Genomic DNA, 18,709 nt, shown 5'->3' with positions numbered 1-18,709 from the left:
AAGCCTCCAGTTAGGTCCGCAAACTTACCACCCAAAAACAGGTCCTGAAAGCATTCTATCCCCCATGGTCCCATTCCTTAAACCTGCCATCCAATCTCCCTGGGATTTGGCTACCACAAATCGGGGCCTTTCTGTACATGCTCTCAAGGCCAAAATGTAGCCACACTGATTCCACACCCTCAGAATGGACATTGCCACTGGATTTGATGTGTGGATCAGTGAGAATGGAAAAGGAGCTGAGGCCAACGCCCTTAAGGTGGTCTCTCTACACAAGGCCTTCTCCACCCTGCACCACACTGACCCTTGGTCGAACATCCATTTCTGGACCATAACAATATTAGCAGCCCAGTAGTAACTTTATAAATTAAGGAGAGCCAGACCACCACCCCATCTCCCCCTCTCCAGACAAACTCTTTTAATACGGGGAACCCTCCCCACCCCCACACAGCCCAGAATAAACCTATTGATCTTTCTGAAAAAATTTTGGGCAAAAAGATTGGGAGATCCTGGAATATAAAAAGGAACCTCGGCAGGATCACCATCTTTATTGTCTGAACTCTTCTGGACAAAAATAGCGGCAGTCTTTCCCATCTTTTAAACTCCTATTTCATCCCTTCTACTAAGCTTGCCAGATTTAACTTGTGAAGCTGGGCCCAGTACTGTGCCACCTGGATCCCCAGATAACGAAAGCTCTTTCTAGCCAGGCAAAACGGGAGCCCGCTCAAACACCCCTCCTGTGCTCCGGGGAGCCAATCCGAAACATCCCGCTCCTAGCCATATTTTCTTTATTTAAAAAAATAAATAAATTTAGTACCCAATTCATTTTTTCCAATTAGGGGACAATTTAGTGTGGCCAATCCACCTACCCTGCACACCCTTTTTGGGTTGTGGGGGCGAAACCCACGCAAACACGGGGAGAATGTGGAAACTCCACACGGCCAGTGACTCAGAGCCGGGATCGAACCTGGGACCTCGGCGCCGTGAGGCATCAGGGCTAACCCACTGCGCCACCGTGCTGCCCTTCTCCTAGCCATATTAAGCTTGTATCCGGAGAAGGTGCTAAACTCACCCAGAATCCCCAGAATCTTATTAAATGATTCTATGTGGTTAGAAACGTGCAATAGGATGTCATCCGCGTACAAAGAGAGCCGGTGCTCCACCACCTCGCCTCCCACCCCCTCGTTCAATACCCTTGCATCCCCGAGACGTCCGAAGAGCCATTGCCAATGGCTCGATCGCGTGGGCGAACAGCAGAGGAGGGAGTGGGTACCCCTACCTCGTCCCATGCTGCAAAGTGAAATACTCGAGTTAATAGTGGAGATGCTTGCTTTTGGGGCTTTATGCAACAGCTTAGCCCAGTCGATGAATCCCTGTCCGAACCCAAATGTCAAATAGGTACACCCATTCTACTAGGTCAAATGCCTTCTCGGCATCCATTTACACCTCGACCTCTGCCTCACTTCCTCCTGCGGTCATTATGATTACGTCCAATAACCTCCGTATATTGGTCACTAGCAATCTGCCTTTTACGAACCCGGTTTGGTCCTCTCCAACCACATCAGTCACACATCCCTCAAAATGGGTAACCAAGATCTTGGCCAGAAGCTTTGCATCTACATAGGGGCTGGTTTAGCACAGTGGGCTAAACAGCTGGCTTGTAATACAGAACAATGCCAGCAGCGCGGGTTCAATTCCCGTACCAGCCTCCCGAGCAGGTGCCGAAATGTGGCGACTAGGGGCTTTTCACAGTAACTTCATTGAAGCCTACTTGTGACAATAAACTATTATTATTATTATTTAGGTGTGAAATCAGACGCTAAGATCCACATTGCTCAGGATCTTTGTCCTTTTTTTAGATGGGGGAAATGGAAGCCTGTGATAACGTGGAGGGACCGATTGGTATAGTCTCTGATAAAAGGACTTATACATTTTATTAATCCCTGCTTGGTCCGTTGGCACCTCGCCCCCCCCTAAGCGTACCTATTTCCCTAGCAGCCATCTGTTTCCTCAGATGGTGGCCGATCATCCTGCCAGCTTTCTCCCCATATTCGTACACGAACCCCCTAGCTCTGCGCAGTTGTCTCACTACCTTACCTGAAGTGACCAGATTAAACTCCATCTGGAGCCTCTGTCGCTAGTTCAACAGTTCCAGGTAACTGCGATCGACTGCTAAGATCTCCTCCACCAATCTTGTTTGCTCCTCTTGCTTAATGTGCGCCTGGATCAAAATGAGCTCTTCCCCCAACCACAGCCGTCAGTGCCTCCCACAGCACCCGGAAGAGACCACCCTGTGTCATTCTGGTCCATAGTTACAAATGGTCCCATCCAACCTCTCACATATTTCCTTATCCACAGGGACACCTAGGAGACGGCATTTCGGCCTGCAGACCCACCCAGTGCGGAGCATGGTCAGACACCACAATCGGCGCGAACTCTGGCCTCGCAGCTCCAGAAATCAATGTCTCGCTTAAAACAAAGAAAATATATTCGAGAATAACACTTGTGAACATATGAAAAGAAAGAAAACTCCTTTGTCCTTGGCCTCCCAAAGCATGATGGATCCACGCCGCCCATAAGCTGCACGATTCTTGAGAGCTCCCCAGCCATTGCAATATCCTCCTGGATCTAGGGCACGATCGATCCAGCTCCAGGACTCTCTCTCTCTCTCTCTCTCTCTCTCTCTCTCTCTCTCTCTCTCTCTCTCTCTCTCTCTCTCTCGCTCTCTCTTTCTCTTTTACTCTCTCTCTTTTACTCTCTCTTTCTTTTACTCTCTCTCTTTTATTCTCTCTTATTTTCTCTTTTATTCTCTCTCTCTTTTATTCTCTCTTTTATCTCTCTCTCTTTCTCCCTCTCTCTTTTATTCTCTTACTCTCTCTCTTTTACTCTCTCTCTTTTACTCTCTCTTACTCTCTTTTACTCTCTTACTCTCTCTTTTACTCTCTTTCTCTTACTCTCTTTTACTCTCTTTACTCTTTTTTACTGTCTCTCTTTTACTCTCTCTCTTTTACTCTCTCTCTCTTTCGCTCCCTCTCTCTTTCTCTCCCTCTCTCCTCTCTCTCCTCATCTCTCTCTTCATCTCTCTCTCTCTCTCAGTCCCGAATGAGGCCTGCAATTTCCCTGAATCTTCCTTTTCACCCAAACCCGATCATAAAAAAATATAGAAATAAATAACCCCTAACTCGCCCTCCACATCTCCCCAGCACCCATACATCAGACCCACCTCATTTAAAATGAAAAACAGGAAGGAGAGTGATAGAAGAACATAGCAACGGTACAAGAATGCACAACAATCAAACTAAGAACACAATCCTCACAGAACAGAACAACAACATTTTAACGTATTTACAGATTCCCAGTCCCCTCGCCCCGAAGAAACTTATCCGCCTCCTCTGGGGTGTGTTAAAAGTACTCCTGTTTACGAAAGGTGGTCCACAAATGGGCCAGATACAGCATTTCAAATCTCACACCTCCTTGCCAGCACGGAAGCACAAGTGGATAGCACTGTGGCTTCACAGCGCCAGGGTCCCAGGTTCGATTCCCCGCTGGGTCACTGTCTGTGCGTGTCTGCGTGGGTTTCCTCCGGGTGCTCCAGTTTCCTCCCACAGTTCAAAGACATGCAGGTTAGGTGGATTGGCCATGATAAATTGCCCTTACTGTCAAAAAAGGTTAGGAGGGGTTATTGCGTTATGGGGACAGGGTTGAAGTGAGGGTTTAATTGGGTTGGTACAGACTCGATGGGCTGAATGGCCTCCTGCACTGTATGTTCTATGTTGTGCAGGACCGCCATGACTTTGCCGAATCCGGTGCAGCGTTTAGCTTGTTCCGTACCCCAATCGGGGTATATTCTGATTACGCTTCCCTCCTATGAGCTCTTCGCGTGCCTGGCCCACCAGAATTTTTTCCTTGTCCAGGAAATGGTGCAGTTGCACCACTATTGCCTTTGGCCGCCTTCCCAACGTTCTGTGTGCATGGTCAACCCTGGAGTGGGTGACTGAAAACTTTCTTGCCTACCAGCTTCTGCAGCATCTGTGCCACATACTCTGAGGGTTGTGAGCCCTCCAACCCCTCCGGCAGGCTGACTATTCGGATATTTTGCCGATACTCTTGATTCTCCAGCTCGTCCACCTTAACCTTAACTTTTTGAAACTATAGGCAATCTAGGAAAGCTCTGCATCCATTGAGGCCAGCCGGTCCTTGTGGTCAGCGACAGACTCCGCCATTATTTGAAGCGAGGTGCCCTGAGCCTTCAGACGCTGCTCAACTCTCTCTGCTACCTTAATCAGGTGAATGGCCCTTACAAGACCTTCAGAGGTTTCCAACCTCTGCGTCTGGAATTGAGCAATTAAAAAGTCTACTAACTGAGCAGGAGACCATTGGGCTGGAAGTGCCGACACCGGGTCCACCACCATCGCGCCTTCAACTGCATTCTCCAGTGCCTCACAGTCTGCCTGCAGCCACTTTCTTTTTATCCCCGTTGCTCTTCGTTGTGTGCATTCCGGACTATGCTTGCATAGCTGACCCCTTCACCAGCAAAGATTGGGACCTCGGGACCGTATTATTCAAAGATTCAATTGGGACTCATGGGCAATTAAAAGTTTCCCTGCACGGGAGCCACCAAGTAGACGGCTGTTTAATGCATGACCGCCACCAGAAGTCAATTGTTTTTTTCTAGTACTGGCATCATGCTCTCATCTTCAGGATGTATGAGTCCTAGGCGACTCTCGTTAAATTATATCAATATTACTGGAAAACCGCTCTGACGATAGCTTAATTAGTGTTGTCTAAATGGCATGCCACTTGCATAAGTATACAGTCCAATTGTACAGTTACATTTCTCTCATTACAGGTGTCGGTTTCCCAATTATAGTTATCCCATGGGTAGTTCTACAGGAACTGGATTCCTTAAAAAACGGAAAGCTCTCTCGAGGTGTGAATCGTAAAGCCATACCTGCTGTACAGTTCATTTATTCCTGCTTCAAAATTCGACATCCGCATGTATGGGGTCAGTCCATGCAACAAGCAGCTCAAAAGTTCTGTAAGTTACACAGTGTCGTCATTGTACCTTTTCTGAGATATTCTATATCAGCGGCCACACATTTTGACAGCTTGCTATCTCTAGGTCACCAGGGTAAGTAAGCATGAAAAAAAGGTCTGATGGTAGGGTGCAGTTTATTGAATGACAAAAGCAATCAAGAAGACATGTTCTAAACTTAATTTTGCAATTTTATTCTTGCTTTATCCCATTCAATGCCACTGCAATTTTATATCAGTGCTGTCCTGTTTTATTAATCACTTTAACGTTGTATTTAATATTAATTTTCTTCCTCTTTTTGACTTTTGAAAGCAGAGTGCTAAGTATATTGTTCTATAGGCACGTCCTATTCCAAAACCTCGTCCAGTAGGCTATCTCAATATGTAAGCCACAATATTTGAAGTAAAAATTGTGGGGGAGGAATGAGCCAGGTCTAATTATATCTTCATTTAACAATGTGATAATGACCCCTCCCGAGGAGAGAACACCAGAGGTGAACGTCTCCCTGGACGCAGAAAAGGTCTTTGACAGAATCAAATGGAGGTACCTCCTCGAGGTACTGGAGCAGTTTGGGCTAGGAGTGGGATTCACCGCCTGGGTGAGACTCCTGTACAACACTCCCAAAGTGAGTGTCCGAACTAACACCACCAGCTCTGAATTCTTCCAGCTACAGAGAGGAACAAGACAGGGCTGCCCCCTGTCCCCACTCTTGCAGTCTTGTTTGCGCTAGCAATCGAACCCCTGGCGATAGCCCTGCGGGACGCAAAAAGCTGAAAGGGAATCTGGAGAGGAGACAGAGAGCACAGAGTCTTACTCTATGCAGATGACCTCCTCCTCTATGTCTCGAAACCAGAGGAGGGACTGAAGGCAATACTGCAAATACTGAAAGAGTTTGGAACCTTTTCGGGCTACAAACTTAACCTGGGCAAAAGCGAGACATTCCCAGTGAATCCAGAAGTGGGAGGGACAGAGCTTGAAGGGGTTCCCGTTCAAAACAGCCCAGAACAGATACCGTTACCTGGGGATCCAAATAGCCAGAGACTGGACACAGATCCACAAGTGGACCCTTACCAGCCTGGTGGAGGAAGTAAGAAAAGACCTTCAACGGTGGGGCTCAGTCCCACTCTCCCTGGCGGGAAGAGTGCAGACGATCAAGATGAACGTACTGCCAAGGTTCCTCTTCCTGTTTAGATCTATCCCGATCTTCATCCACAAGGCCTATTTCCAAATAATAGACAGGCTAATCATGACGTTTGTGTGGGGGGAGCAAGAACCCGAGAATTCCCAAACCGAAGCTGCAAAGAGGGAAAGTCAGAGGAGGCCTGGCTCTACCGATCCTACAATACTACCACTGGGCAGCAACGGCAGAAAAAGTGAGGGGATGGGTACAAGAACCTGACACAGATTGGATACAAATGGAGGAGGCATCCTGTAAAGGAACAACCCTCCGGGCCCTGGCCACAGCAGCACTCCCATCCTCCTCAACAAGGTACACAACGAGCCCAGTGGTAGTGGCCATGCTGAGAACGTGGACCCAGGTGAGACAGCACTTTGGGACAGCCAAAATGTCCCATATGGCCCCCATCTGCGACAATCACAGATTCCCCCCAGCCATGCTAGATACCACCTTCAAATGATGGAGGCGGTGTAGCCATCTGGGATGGCCACTTACAACTAGGAACACAGAAACTCGCAAAGCCTAGCGGGTAAAATGGACAAGGCAAGACTCAGGCAGGCTCAGAGCCTGAAATGTATATTTGCAAGCAAGAAGTCCAGACGGTATCGAAACTCCGACTAATTAGCATTTTGATGGGGCGATTAGCATTTGTTGGCCCATCCTCACCAAGACAAAGGACTGGTACTCGAGTGACCGGTACAGTCCCAGACATTTCGGCGCCACTCCATGTTCAAGGGAAGCGTAAACAACGGGGTCAGTGACCGCTTGGGATATGCCGAACCATCCAAGCCCCCGCCTATTTATTGGTTAGGAATCAAACAGCGTGATCAGGGATCACCCAATTAGTTGGGTCCAAATTGAAGGACCGCTCAAAAGAGCCCGAAAACCCCCAAGTATAAGAAGACGAGTTCGTCCTCTCTTGGAGGCCCGGCCACGACCATCTCCAAGTGCAGCAACACCAGAAGCAAGTCCAAGTTCAACGCTCGCTGCCAGATGGATGAGCCTAGCTGAGCAGCAGTTACTTCTTCGGACTCGATTGATCCAGAATCGAACAGCGGCCACTGTTACTCTGACCTAAGCTGGGTGCCTGAAGTTAAGTACAGGTTGTTTTAGTCGATAGGTATAGTTAACTAGTAGTGTTTATGTTGCATGACTAATTGTGTGTAAATAAAGTACCCTTGACCTTGAACTAACTAACTGGTGTTTGGGTCTTTGATCGATAGCCGGTTGAACCTTGTGGTGGTATCATTTGATACCTGGCGGCTCTGAGCATCAGAACATAGATATCAAAAGAAAGGAGGTCAAACTCACTGATTGCCATAATTGGAACAGAGCCATAGAAAAGACAGAGAAAAAGAAAGCACAACAGTTATTGGCGACATCTGACGGTACTCGACCTAGAAGTGACCATGCCACTCCGAGAGAACCCACAAAAGCATTTGAATTAGAATCCAAATTGGCAAAGTAAAAGAAACCACAAGCGAAACCAGTATCGATCAAGCCTCAAATTTGGAAGTGTGTAATTTGCATGCGCACTAACAAAGGGATGGAAGGTAACCTCGATAGATTTTGTTCTGTAAAACTTCCGGGAGTTGCGTAAACCGGAAAATAGCTTGAGCCGTACCCGTGTTTGCACCACTGCTTTATTCCCCCTTGTACCAAATTTCTGGTAGAAACAGAAGTAGTTGTAGGGATGGCTATGAAGTCAATAGAATGCCTTATGCATCCACAAGATCCCGAGGTCGCAGCGACCAATAGATCAGAACAGTGTCCCGTATGGGAAGAAGAGATTAGGAGATACCTAAAGGGATGGCCCCTATGGTCGGAGTTTTGCGCAAATGAGGAAACAGGTCCTGGCAGCATAGGACAGACTTGGTGGGACAGCCTGACCGTGATCCACAAGAAAAGTTTAAGCAAGGTTCGTAAGCCGATGGCAATCGTGTCTTGTCTGGCACAATTGCGAGGCACAGAGGAGGTTGTGAGGATGCCCCGTAAACAGCTTAAGGAGAAGGTGCGAAGTAGAGAGGGAGATATTAGTGAAAGCGAGAGATTAAATGTGCAGCTCCGGGAGCAGTTAGCGGCGAAGGACAAGGAAATGGATGATGTCAAGAGGGCACATCAATCCTGCCTCGCCCACCTTAGCAGCTTCCAAATTCAGTATGATAAGGCTTACCAGGACATGCAACGCGCTGTAATGGTAAGAGAAGAAACAGAGAACCAGGTAGAACTATGTGATGATTTGAAGGCAGCCCTCCGAGCACTCCACAGTTCCACCACGGAACAGAGGCAGAGTTCGGTGGATCATGCCAAAAGCAGGCAGCAGATTGCAAAATTGCTATCCCTGCTATCGGTTTAGAATGGGTTCAGAGATACCTTTGGCCCACAGCTAAATCAGGAAGACGGCCCCAATTGGCAGGAACTCAGAGAAACGGCCCAACGGTACGTGAGTGAGCCAAAAATCAAAATAGAGCCCCCCAGGCCCCGAAAAGAAAAGCACCCGCACCACCGACTGCACAGGCAGCACCCAACCCCATAAACCCCATCACCATGCAGCGGAAGACCAACCCGATTTTGTATACACAACCCCATTAACCATCACCCAGTTAAGAGATGCCCGCAATAAGATAGAGACTTTCCACCCCACATCAGACCCACACCACTTTTTCAAACTAATGAAGCAACAGACCCTCATGTACGGTTTAGATGAGAAGGAAGAGGTAAAGCTCATAGTTATGTGCCTTGATTCGTCAATTAGTTCAGCCCTTCCCGACCCACAAAATGTAGGAGGAGGTAGCCTCCAAGAGATGAAAACAGCCATTTTAGACGCCATTGGCTATAACGGAGGAGATCCGGTCGAATGACTCAACTGGTGCAGACAGAAAAAGGGAGAGCATCCAACACCGTTTGCTGGACGCCTCTGGATCCACTTTACCGCTGTATTTGGTAAGTTAGCCCGCACCCGTTTATCAGCAGACGATACGGCCAAATGGACCCGTACGCTAGTATCCCATGCCACAGAGGCAGGACAGAAGGCATGTGCCAGTTACGACCCCTCAGACCCGGCACACAATGAAGTGTGGGTTCTGAAACGCTTATCCAGAGCTTGGGAACAGTCCGTACATAGAAAGACAGAGCAGGAGAGAATAGACACCACAATGAATCCAGTAAGGGCACACCAAGACCTCACATGGGTAAATGAAGGCAGAGGTACAGCGCAGCACCCCAAGACACAGGAATGTTATAATTGTGGACACGAGGGACATTATGCCCGAGAATGCAATGCCCCCCCCCCCCCCCCCCCGAAACTGCAAAGGAATCAGCACACAAATGCCCCCCTAGAAACAATGCCAGACCCATCCACAGTGTTAGTGCCCGACCAAATAATTTGGCCATGAACAGCACTGACTGACGGTGTTCGGGCTCCCCAACTTGGGTCTGCGATACCCTTTGGGATAAGTCCGGAAGACCGGTAGTTGCAGGCATAGTCCGGGGACACCCAGTAAAGTTCCTTTGGGGCACAGGAGGGTCCTGAACCACGTTTAACTCCGCCACCATGTACCAGAGAGAGATATGGCTCACTACGGACAACATTACCCTTAGTGGCTTTACAGGTCACCTCCAGCAGGGACACATCACAGCCCCTGTGGACGTACAGATTGGCAATATTCAAACAAAACGCTCGGTCGTTGTAGTACATTTACCCCAGGCAGCAGAACGCATCTTAGGCATAGATTTCATGAGTGCACACAACCTTTCGTTTGACCCAGTCAATAGATGTATATGGAAAATGGCTAGAGCACCGCGAGCCCTCCCCATGCTCACAGTAGGAGATTATGCACACCGAGTCAGCTCAGTAGGAGAGTACTGGTTTGATCCACAAACCATTATCACAGACAAGACGGTTAAAGAAGTCTTTAAAAGACATAAGGCATCGTTTGCCCAGCACAAGTACGACTGTAGCAAAACCCCAGGAGTGGTTAACGTTACAGGTCCCGATCCTAAGCCCCAGAAACAATACGGCTTCCCCCAGCAAGCCGAGGGAGAGATAGCCAAGGTAATCCAAAGTTTATTGAATCAAGCAGTGATTCGACCCGTAGCATAGACGAATAATGCCCCGATGTGGCCAGTCAGAAAACCAGATGGTTCATGGCGACTGACCATCGACTACAGGGAATTGAACGAAGTGACTCCCCTAGCAGCCCCCACCGTTTCCACAAGTCCCGAGACCATGTTGAAACAGGGTCTCCAGTCAAAAGTTTTCACGGTACTGGACATTAGCAATGGCTTTTGGTCTATACCACTGGACAAAGCATGCCAGTATAAATTTGCGTTCACTTTCCAGGGACAGCAGTACACGTGGATGTGCCTTCCACAAGACTTCCACAATTCCCCCTCCATTTTTCACAGACAATTGACAAACGGCTTATCTAAATTTTCCCGCCCTGAATGCCTTGTTCAGTATGTGGACGACTTGCTCCTGCAGACGGACACCAAAGAAGAGCACGTTTCGCTTCTTTCGGAATGATTAGGATTACTCACGACAATTGGATGCAAAATCAACCCCAAGAAAGCCCAAATCCTCCAGGAAAAAGTCACATATTTAAGTACGGTCTTCACGCATGGGACGCGTGAAACAGAACACAAACGCATAGATTCCATTGTAAAATTGCCCTTGCCCCAAAACGTTACAGCACTCCGGTCATTTTTAGGACTGGTTGGATATTGTAGAAACCACATAGACGGATTCGCCACAAAAGCAGCCCCATTTTCCGAGCTCCTAAAGAAACAGGCCCCATGGAAATGGCTTCCACAGCACACGGATGCCGTGGATGCGTTAAAACACTGACCCCGCTCTGCAAGCCCCAGGTCCACACTCCCCATATGCGATAGAGGTAGCGACCACCGTCCGAACCCTTTCGGCCGTACTCCTGCAGGAAAGGCACAATCGTTTAGGACCCGTAGCCTATGCCTCACGAGTCTTAGATCCAGTCGAGCTGGGATTTTCAGCCTGCGAAAGGCACCGCTAGCAGTTTTCTGGGTGGTACCGTACTTCTCGTACATAACCGGACTCAACCCAGTAACCATTTTGACCGAGCACACCCCAACACAGCTTTTATTGGACGGCAGACTAAAAGATGGCACAGTAAGCCAAATTCGAGCAGCGCAATGGACCCTGCTTCTACAGGGACGCGACTCACACGTTTCAGGCCGACAATTTGCACTATGCAGGAACCCCACATGAGTGCGAGATCATAGCCCCCAAGCACAGTACAGGCCCCTTTGTACCCAAGTCAGTACCAAAAAAGACAGGCATCCGACTGCAGACGACCCAGCCCACAGACAAAGCATTGAGAATTTATGTAGATGGCTCCTCCACAGTCCTTGCCGGAAAAAGGATCACAGGATGTGGGATTTATGTAGAGGACGCGCTTTTAGAAGAAATTGCTTTAAAGTTGCCTTGCCACTTAGGTTCGCAGGCAGCCGAGTTAGCAGCCATCGCTTACATTGCCCAGCACCCCGATTCGTTCCCGACCCCAACAGACATGTATTCAGATAGTTTGTTTGTCTGCAACAGCCGAACAGAATTCCTACCCCTGTGGGAATCTAGAGGATTTATTTTCCTCTACTCTCAGCCCCATTGCTCAAACATATCCTTCAGACAGCGAAAAGCAAAAAATATGGCATAGTTAAAGTAAGAAGTCACCATCGTTCCTCCCCACCCAGTAACGTGAAAGCTGATGCCCTAGCAAAGGCAGGCTCATGACATCGCCACTTTTGACAACCCCCCGAAAGTGCCCCAGTACACGCAGTTCAGGTCTCGCAGACCAACATCCAAGACTTCGCCCAGGCACAGAAGGAAGACGAGGCATTGAAGGAAATTTTAAAAGGAAACTTCCCAGCTCCCTACGAAAAGTTTAGGAATTCTTTAACGATCCATGAGGGAATCGTTTTAAAAGATGGCATTTATGTAGTCCCCACCCGGGACAGGAATGAGATAATTTGTAAATTCCATGACGGACATGGACACCAAGGGATTGAATCCACCCTTGCCAACCTCAGACCTCTCTGCTGGTGGCCTGATTTAAAAAACGATGTATCCCACTACGTTGAAAATTGCCTGATTTGTGCACAAAATAACCCGGATAGATATGTGAAAAAAGCCCAGCTACGACACACCCGCCCTGTAAATGGCCCATGGACAAACCTTCAGTCGAAGCTTTCCCCTCCAGAACAAATACGGTCAAGGCCACGGCAAAGATTCTAACCGAGCAAGTTTTTACTTGATGGGGATTCCCCCGTAGTATTGAGTCGAGTCGAACCAAGGTTCGCACTTTACTGGCAGGGTCATGAAAAAGGTCATGACCATTTTTGGTAAAAGCAAAAGTTTCACATTGCCTCTCATCCTCAGTCCAGCGGCATTGTGGAACGCATGAATCGGATACTAAAGGCCACACTTGGAAAAATGGTGCAGCAGCACAACATGACATGGGACACAGTGCTCCCATTTGCACTTCTGTTTATTAGGAACACAGTGTCGAGTTCAACAGGATATGCCCCCCATACCCTCATTACCGGACGATCCATGAAGGGTACCGAGTATTTATTTGGACTTGATTTGGCCAGCCCCGCAGTCATCGCCCTGACCCATGAGAAAGCAGTCCAGCACATGGTAGAAAATATTAAAGCAGCACCGCTTGCTGCGGCAGTTCCACTAGGTGCTAAACGAAAGCCGAGTGAGGCCTGCTTTGATAAGACTGTACACCCGACAGAGTATACAGTCGGACAGCAAGTGATGATAAAACCTTACACAGCCCCAGCTCATTCCTCTCTCCTAAATTTGCAGGACCCTATTCAATCTCGGACAAAGTAAGCCCCTCAGTTTATAAAATCACGTATCCGAATGGAAAGTCAGGATGGTTCCATGTAAACCAGCTTAAGGTTTATGGAACGCAGTGCAGCCACTCGCACCACCTCTCATTGGCGATGGCAGACAACGAGGACCCGCCCACTGACAACCCAATTTCCCCCCTCCCCCAGCAGCAGCAGCACGTTCACAGACACGACCTTGACCCCGCCCCCAGAATCAAATTTCACCCTGACGCTTGATTCGGCTGCTAGCGACAGCACAACTGAAGCCCCTAAGAAAACCGAACAATGGACACACAGACCAGGCTCCAGTCACTACAGCCCTAGAGACACCGACCATGATATGTTCAGCCCCTTTGAGGCGATTTATTTGCCCACACCAGTACCTGACCCACCACCCGACGATAGCAACAACCCCCTTGCCCCGACTGCCATACGGAACATGAAACAATGGCACCGTGATAATTCCTGTCGCCTGACACTGAATGACAAAATGGACCCCACATCGGCACACGCCGCGTTAGCACGCAAACTCCACACACTAGTTTGGCACCCGGGAGATAGTGATGACTCCGAATCTGACTCCCACTATGGTAACCCCATTGAAACCCTTTTCGGGATGGAACCTTGAGGTATCCAGATGATGAGAGTCCGGAACCGATTGACGGTGTCCTATACTCTGATGGAACCTGCCCGCTTTTCTTGTTTAGTTAGTTTTTTAAATGTTATACGTTCTCTCCTGGACGGTTTTGTGTGTCAGCCTCACGGACACTTTCTTGATACAGTCATAACTACTCTTCTGACGCCACATGGCAGTTAAAGAAACAAGTTTGTTGGAGCCCATATATTTCCAAATTCATACCGCTCTTGGAAGGTCACTCAGGCAGTGGTGTTACGGCACTTATCCCCGCCCTGCCTGAGGACCCCTTTGGTCAGCCAAGCTCGTGTAGTGGAGCAACGGCACTGATCACCGCCCTACCCAGGGATTCCACCCATTTTTGCCCTGCCGTGGATCATACGCATCCCGTTTGGAGAATTGTTTTCAAAACTCTTGTGCTGTTCTTTTTCATTCCTGTGGTTTAAAGAATGCATTTTGCCACAACTTGTGCCCCTTTCCGGCGACCCTTTGGTTGCTATCCCCCCAACTACTATTTACATGTCAGAATCACTTGGTTGGAAAAACAAGTTTGCAGAGGTCGGGGAAATTGTCCGCCCACTCAGCCCATCAAACACAGGCTGCGAGAGTGCTCGCACTGTAACAGAATTTTTTTCCGGATGTCTTGTCTCCGCAAATGGTTGTAAAAAAAAAAAAGAGGGAGTCACATATGGTGACGATTCTAATGGGAAATTGACGATAAGGAGAAACCTACATACAGAAGAGATGTTAAACGACAAGATAATAACATATTATTCTTGTACCCCTAGGAAGATACGAAGATACTTACAGATGGAGAAAAGCCTGAACAGCTTGAAGACGGACCTGATGATCTACATCATGATCGTCGTTGGAACAGTACAGTTGCGCCTGTTACCTACCTCTACCTCCCTCACCACACAGGCCCCGAACACGACTACCCAACACAACACCCCCAGTCCGGACACTACACCACACATAGACCCATCCACTGATACCCCCACATGGTGTGAGAATCTCATTAAATGGTACTGCCTGTCATACACAATGGAAACCTTACTAGTGATAGCCATATTGCGCAGTGTCATCCAGACAATCAGATTGCGGAAATGGAGGAGGAGAGCCTCCCGCCCTCCAGTATACACCTTCAGAGCCCCTTTCCTTGGACTCCAGCAAACCTCATATTCTTTCTGAACCTTTCTCTTTAATAAATTCCGCGGTTGTTGTTTCATTAATAAAGCTATTTTTTCTGTATATGAATGTTAGTGATCAGAAGAAATTTGATGCTGCTATTGGATTTTTGTATTGTAAGATAAGTTCTTTGATTGTTAAATAGCAGCATGAGGGTAGTCTAGTTAGAGACAGAGGTCTCCTTTTTATTTATGAGGAAAATGGAATATAGGATTGAATGTTAAATGGCCCCTTAGAATTTTTTAGATATGTGTTGTATTAGGGAAATTTAGGTAAATGTTTTTGATCCATAGCCCAGAGTAGGGTAGAACCTGTTCTTGATTGAGGGTACCCGGCATTTCAGAGAACCGGACCTTCATGCTTCTCGTTGAGGGTCAAGAGGACGGAGTGCAGCCATCTGGGATGGCCACTTACAACTAGGAACACACAAACTCGCGAAGCCTAATGGGTAAAATGGACAAGGCAAGACTCGAGCAGGCTCAGAGCCCGAAATGTATATTTGCAAGCAAGAAGTCCAGACGGGTACGGAAACTCCGACCAATTAGCATTTTGATGGGGCGATTAGCATTGTTGGCCCATCCTCACCAAGACAAAGGACTGGTACTCGAGCGACCGGTACAGTCCCAGACATTTCGACGCCACTCCATGTTCAAGTGAAGCGTAAACAACGGGGTCAGTGACCGCTTGGGATACGCCCAACCATCCAAGCCATTTATTGGTTAGGAATCGACCAGAGTGATCAGGAATCACCCAATTAGTGGGGTCCAAATTGAAGAACCGCCCAAAAGAGCGCGAAAACCCCCAAGTATAAGAAGAAGAGTTCGCCATATGTTCGTCCTCTCTTGGACCTGGCACCCTGGCCACGACCATCTCCAAGTGCAGCAACACCAGAAGCAAGTCCAAGTTCAACGCTCGCTACCAGATGGGTGAGTCTAGCTGAGCAGCAGTTACTTCTTCGGACTCGATAGATCCAGAATCGAACAGCGGTCACTTTTCCTCTGGCCTAAGCCGGGTGCCTGAAGTTAAGTATAGGTTGTCTTAGCCGATAGGTGTAGTTAACTAGTAGTGTTTATGTTGCAACACTAATTGTGTGTAAATAAAGTACCCTTGACCTTGAACTAACTAACTGGTGTTTGGCTCTTTGATCGATAGCTGGTTGAACCTTGTGGTGGTATCATTTGATACCTGGTGACTCTGAGCATTAGAATATAAATATCAAACGAAAGGAGGGCAAACTCACTGATTACCATAATTGGAACAGAGCCATAGAAAAGACAGAGAAAAAGAAAGCACAACAGCGGGACGGGGGCACACTGACGGTCGGGGACTTCTACGTAGGGCGCAGACTGGCGACACTGAACGAACTGGCGAGGAAGTGGAAACTCAAGAGGACAGGAATTGAGACACCTCCAAATAAAGCACTTCTTCCGCAAAGAGACAGTAGGGTATCCCGGGGCCTCACAAAGCACACTACTAGAAAACCTGAGAGGCACAAGCAACGAGAAGGGGGGCTATGTGGGAAAATATACGGACAGCTACTGGACAGAGCCCGAACACCACTGGACGGGACCAGACACAAATGGGAGGATGAACTGGGGACAGAGGTGAGATGGGGACTCTGGAACGAAGCACTGAGCAGGGTGAGCTCCACCATCTCCTGCGCAAGACTAAGCCTAATGCAGCTCAAAGTGGTGCATTGAGCACACCTGACCAGAACCTGAATGAGCAGGTTCTTCCTGGAGGTGGAGGACAAATGTGAACGGTGCCAGTGGGGTCCGGGCAACCACACCCACATGTTTTGGGCTTGCCCCAAGCTTGCTGGGTTCTGGACAGCCTTTTTCGAGGCAATGTCAAGGTTGTGGGAGTGAGGGTGAAGCCATTCCCAATAGTGGGAATCTTTGGGGTATCGAAGCAGCCAGAGCTACACATGGGGAAGGGGACCAACGCCCTTGCTTTCGCTTCCCTAATCACATGCTGAAGAATCCTGCTGGGCTGGCGATCGGCAGCACCACCAAAAGCTGCAGACTGGCTTGCTGGCCTCTCGGAATTTCTCCACCTGGAGAAGATTAAGTATGCCATCCGAGCGTCAGAGGAAGTCTTCCTGGATACTTGGTGGGGGGGGGGGGGGGGTGGGGGGCAGTTAGTCAGCCTGTTCCAAAACCCGTTCGAGGCCAGCAACGAGGAGTGAGCCAATGGGGGGAAAAAAAGATGAAGAACCAAAGGACTGCGCAACTTATGTGTGTGTGTGGGGGGGGGGGGGGGGGGGGGGGGGGGGTGGAGAAGGGGAAAAATGGGGAAACTACTAAAGAGGAAGGGGAGGATATCAGACCGATCCAGAGGGCAGCAAAATGTACGTACAGTTAGTCAAATGAAGGACAAAAACAAACTTCTCTAAAATAAAGCAAATCAGCGCAGGCAAGAAAAATGTAATGTATATCAGTAACAACTGTTTATAAATATGAGAAAAGCCGATAAAAAGATTTTCAAAAAAAAAATATATATATATATAATATATATATACATGTATAAAACTTCACTTAACATTCGTAGCCATGCAATTTTCAGCACTGATTATTGGATAATGAATAGTAGTATAGTTTGAAACATTGCGATCAGAAATTATTAACTTTTAAAAATACATAGATTTCAGAAATAATTGATGAGCAGTGTTAGCAATCACAGATACTTGCATCTGCTTGCAGCAGTTGCTCAAAGATGGAAACAACAGCCATTTATAAATTGATACACTGTGGGTGTATCTACACCACAAAGCTGCAGCAGTTCAGGAATGCGGCACCATCATCTCGAGGGTAATTGGCGATGGGAAATAAATGTTGGCCTGTCCAGTGACATCCACAGCGCACTAATGAATAAAAAATAAATTATTGTTCCTTTGCGATTGCTGGGTCAAATCTTGGAACTCCCCACCTAAAAAGCACAGTGGGAGCATCTTCACCAGTGAACTGCAGCGATTGCACAAGGCAGCGCAACGACACTTTCCTCGGGGGTATTTAGAGATGGCAACTAAGACTTCCGGGTGCGGCTATGCAGAGCTAGGTCGCATATTCGGCAGCTCCTGCTTGGAACGGACTTTTGGGCTCTTTTACAGGGCCCCCACGGCATTTGTTTGACATTTCCCAGTGTGGGAAGAAGGCGGCAATATTCCCCCGACAGTGTCCCCCAGGAAGGGTATGTCTCTTGGTTGCCAGACACACGCAGAAACAGTGAAAGATTTGGCTGCAACTACAGGATAAACAGGGCCTCTTCCAGCATGCAGCGGGGGGAAGGGCAAGCTTAAAGCTGCAAGCTGACCTGAGGGCCTGTATCAAAGGTGAATTCTAGCATCAGAGGGAACAACTGTGAAAAGACCTCATCAAGGCCACTGAAGGGACTTCCGGTTGCGGTGATGCCTAGCTAGCCGCACGCTTCGGCGGCTCCAGCTCCGACGGACCTTCGGGCTCTTTTAAGAGCCTCAACGGGAATTTTTCGACGACGCAACCCGGTGTGGGGCGTGTGAGAAGGGAGTCCCCCCCAAACGAAGGAGGAAAAAACCGGCGGCGGCGGCTGCAGCGCGAGGAATCGTCGACCAAAGGGTCAGAAAGAGAGAAGTACAAGATGGCGGCGGAGAAAGCGCAGGCGACATGGGGGCCTGAGCATGAAATTGTGAGACGGTGCGTGGAGCTGCTGAAGAGGGAGGTGCTGACCCCGTTGCTACAGGCAATTGAGGGGCTCAAGGAGACATTAAAGACCCAGGAGACAGAGCTCCGTGTGGTGGAGCAGAAGGTGACAGATATTGAGGACGAGATCC

At 48.4% G+C, this 18,709-nt stretch overlaps 1 protein-coding gene across 6 annotated transcripts in view; it reads left to right on the top strand.

The window, feature by feature from the left end:
* swt1 (SWT1 RNA endoribonuclease homolog) overlaps positions 1–18,709 on the top strand; it is a 276,175-nt gene that overhangs the window by 108,116 nt on the left and 149,350 nt on the right. For all 6 annotated transcript variants that reach the window (XR_011948209.1, XM_072511255.1, XM_072511258.1 and 3 more), the window contains one exon: positions 4,847–5,035. Coding sequence is in view for 5 of the 6 variants with exons in the window: in XM_072511255.1 (XP_072367356.1) it covers positions 4,847–5,035 (189 nt within the window). In the remaining variant the exon portion in view is untranslated. The remainder of the gene's footprint in view (positions 1–4,846; positions 5,036–18,709) is intronic.

Source organism: Scyliorhinus torazame, chromosome 7 (assembly GCF_047496885.1).
Source record: "Scyliorhinus torazame isolate Kashiwa2021f chromosome 7, sScyTor2.1, whole genome shotgun sequence".
Classification (NCBI taxonomy): Eukaryota; Metazoa; Chordata; class Chondrichthyes; order Carcharhiniformes; family Scyliorhinidae; genus Scyliorhinus; species Scyliorhinus torazame.
The sequence above is the reverse complement of the archived record's forward strand: the minus strand, read 5'-3'. Positions and strand labels throughout refer to the sequence as shown.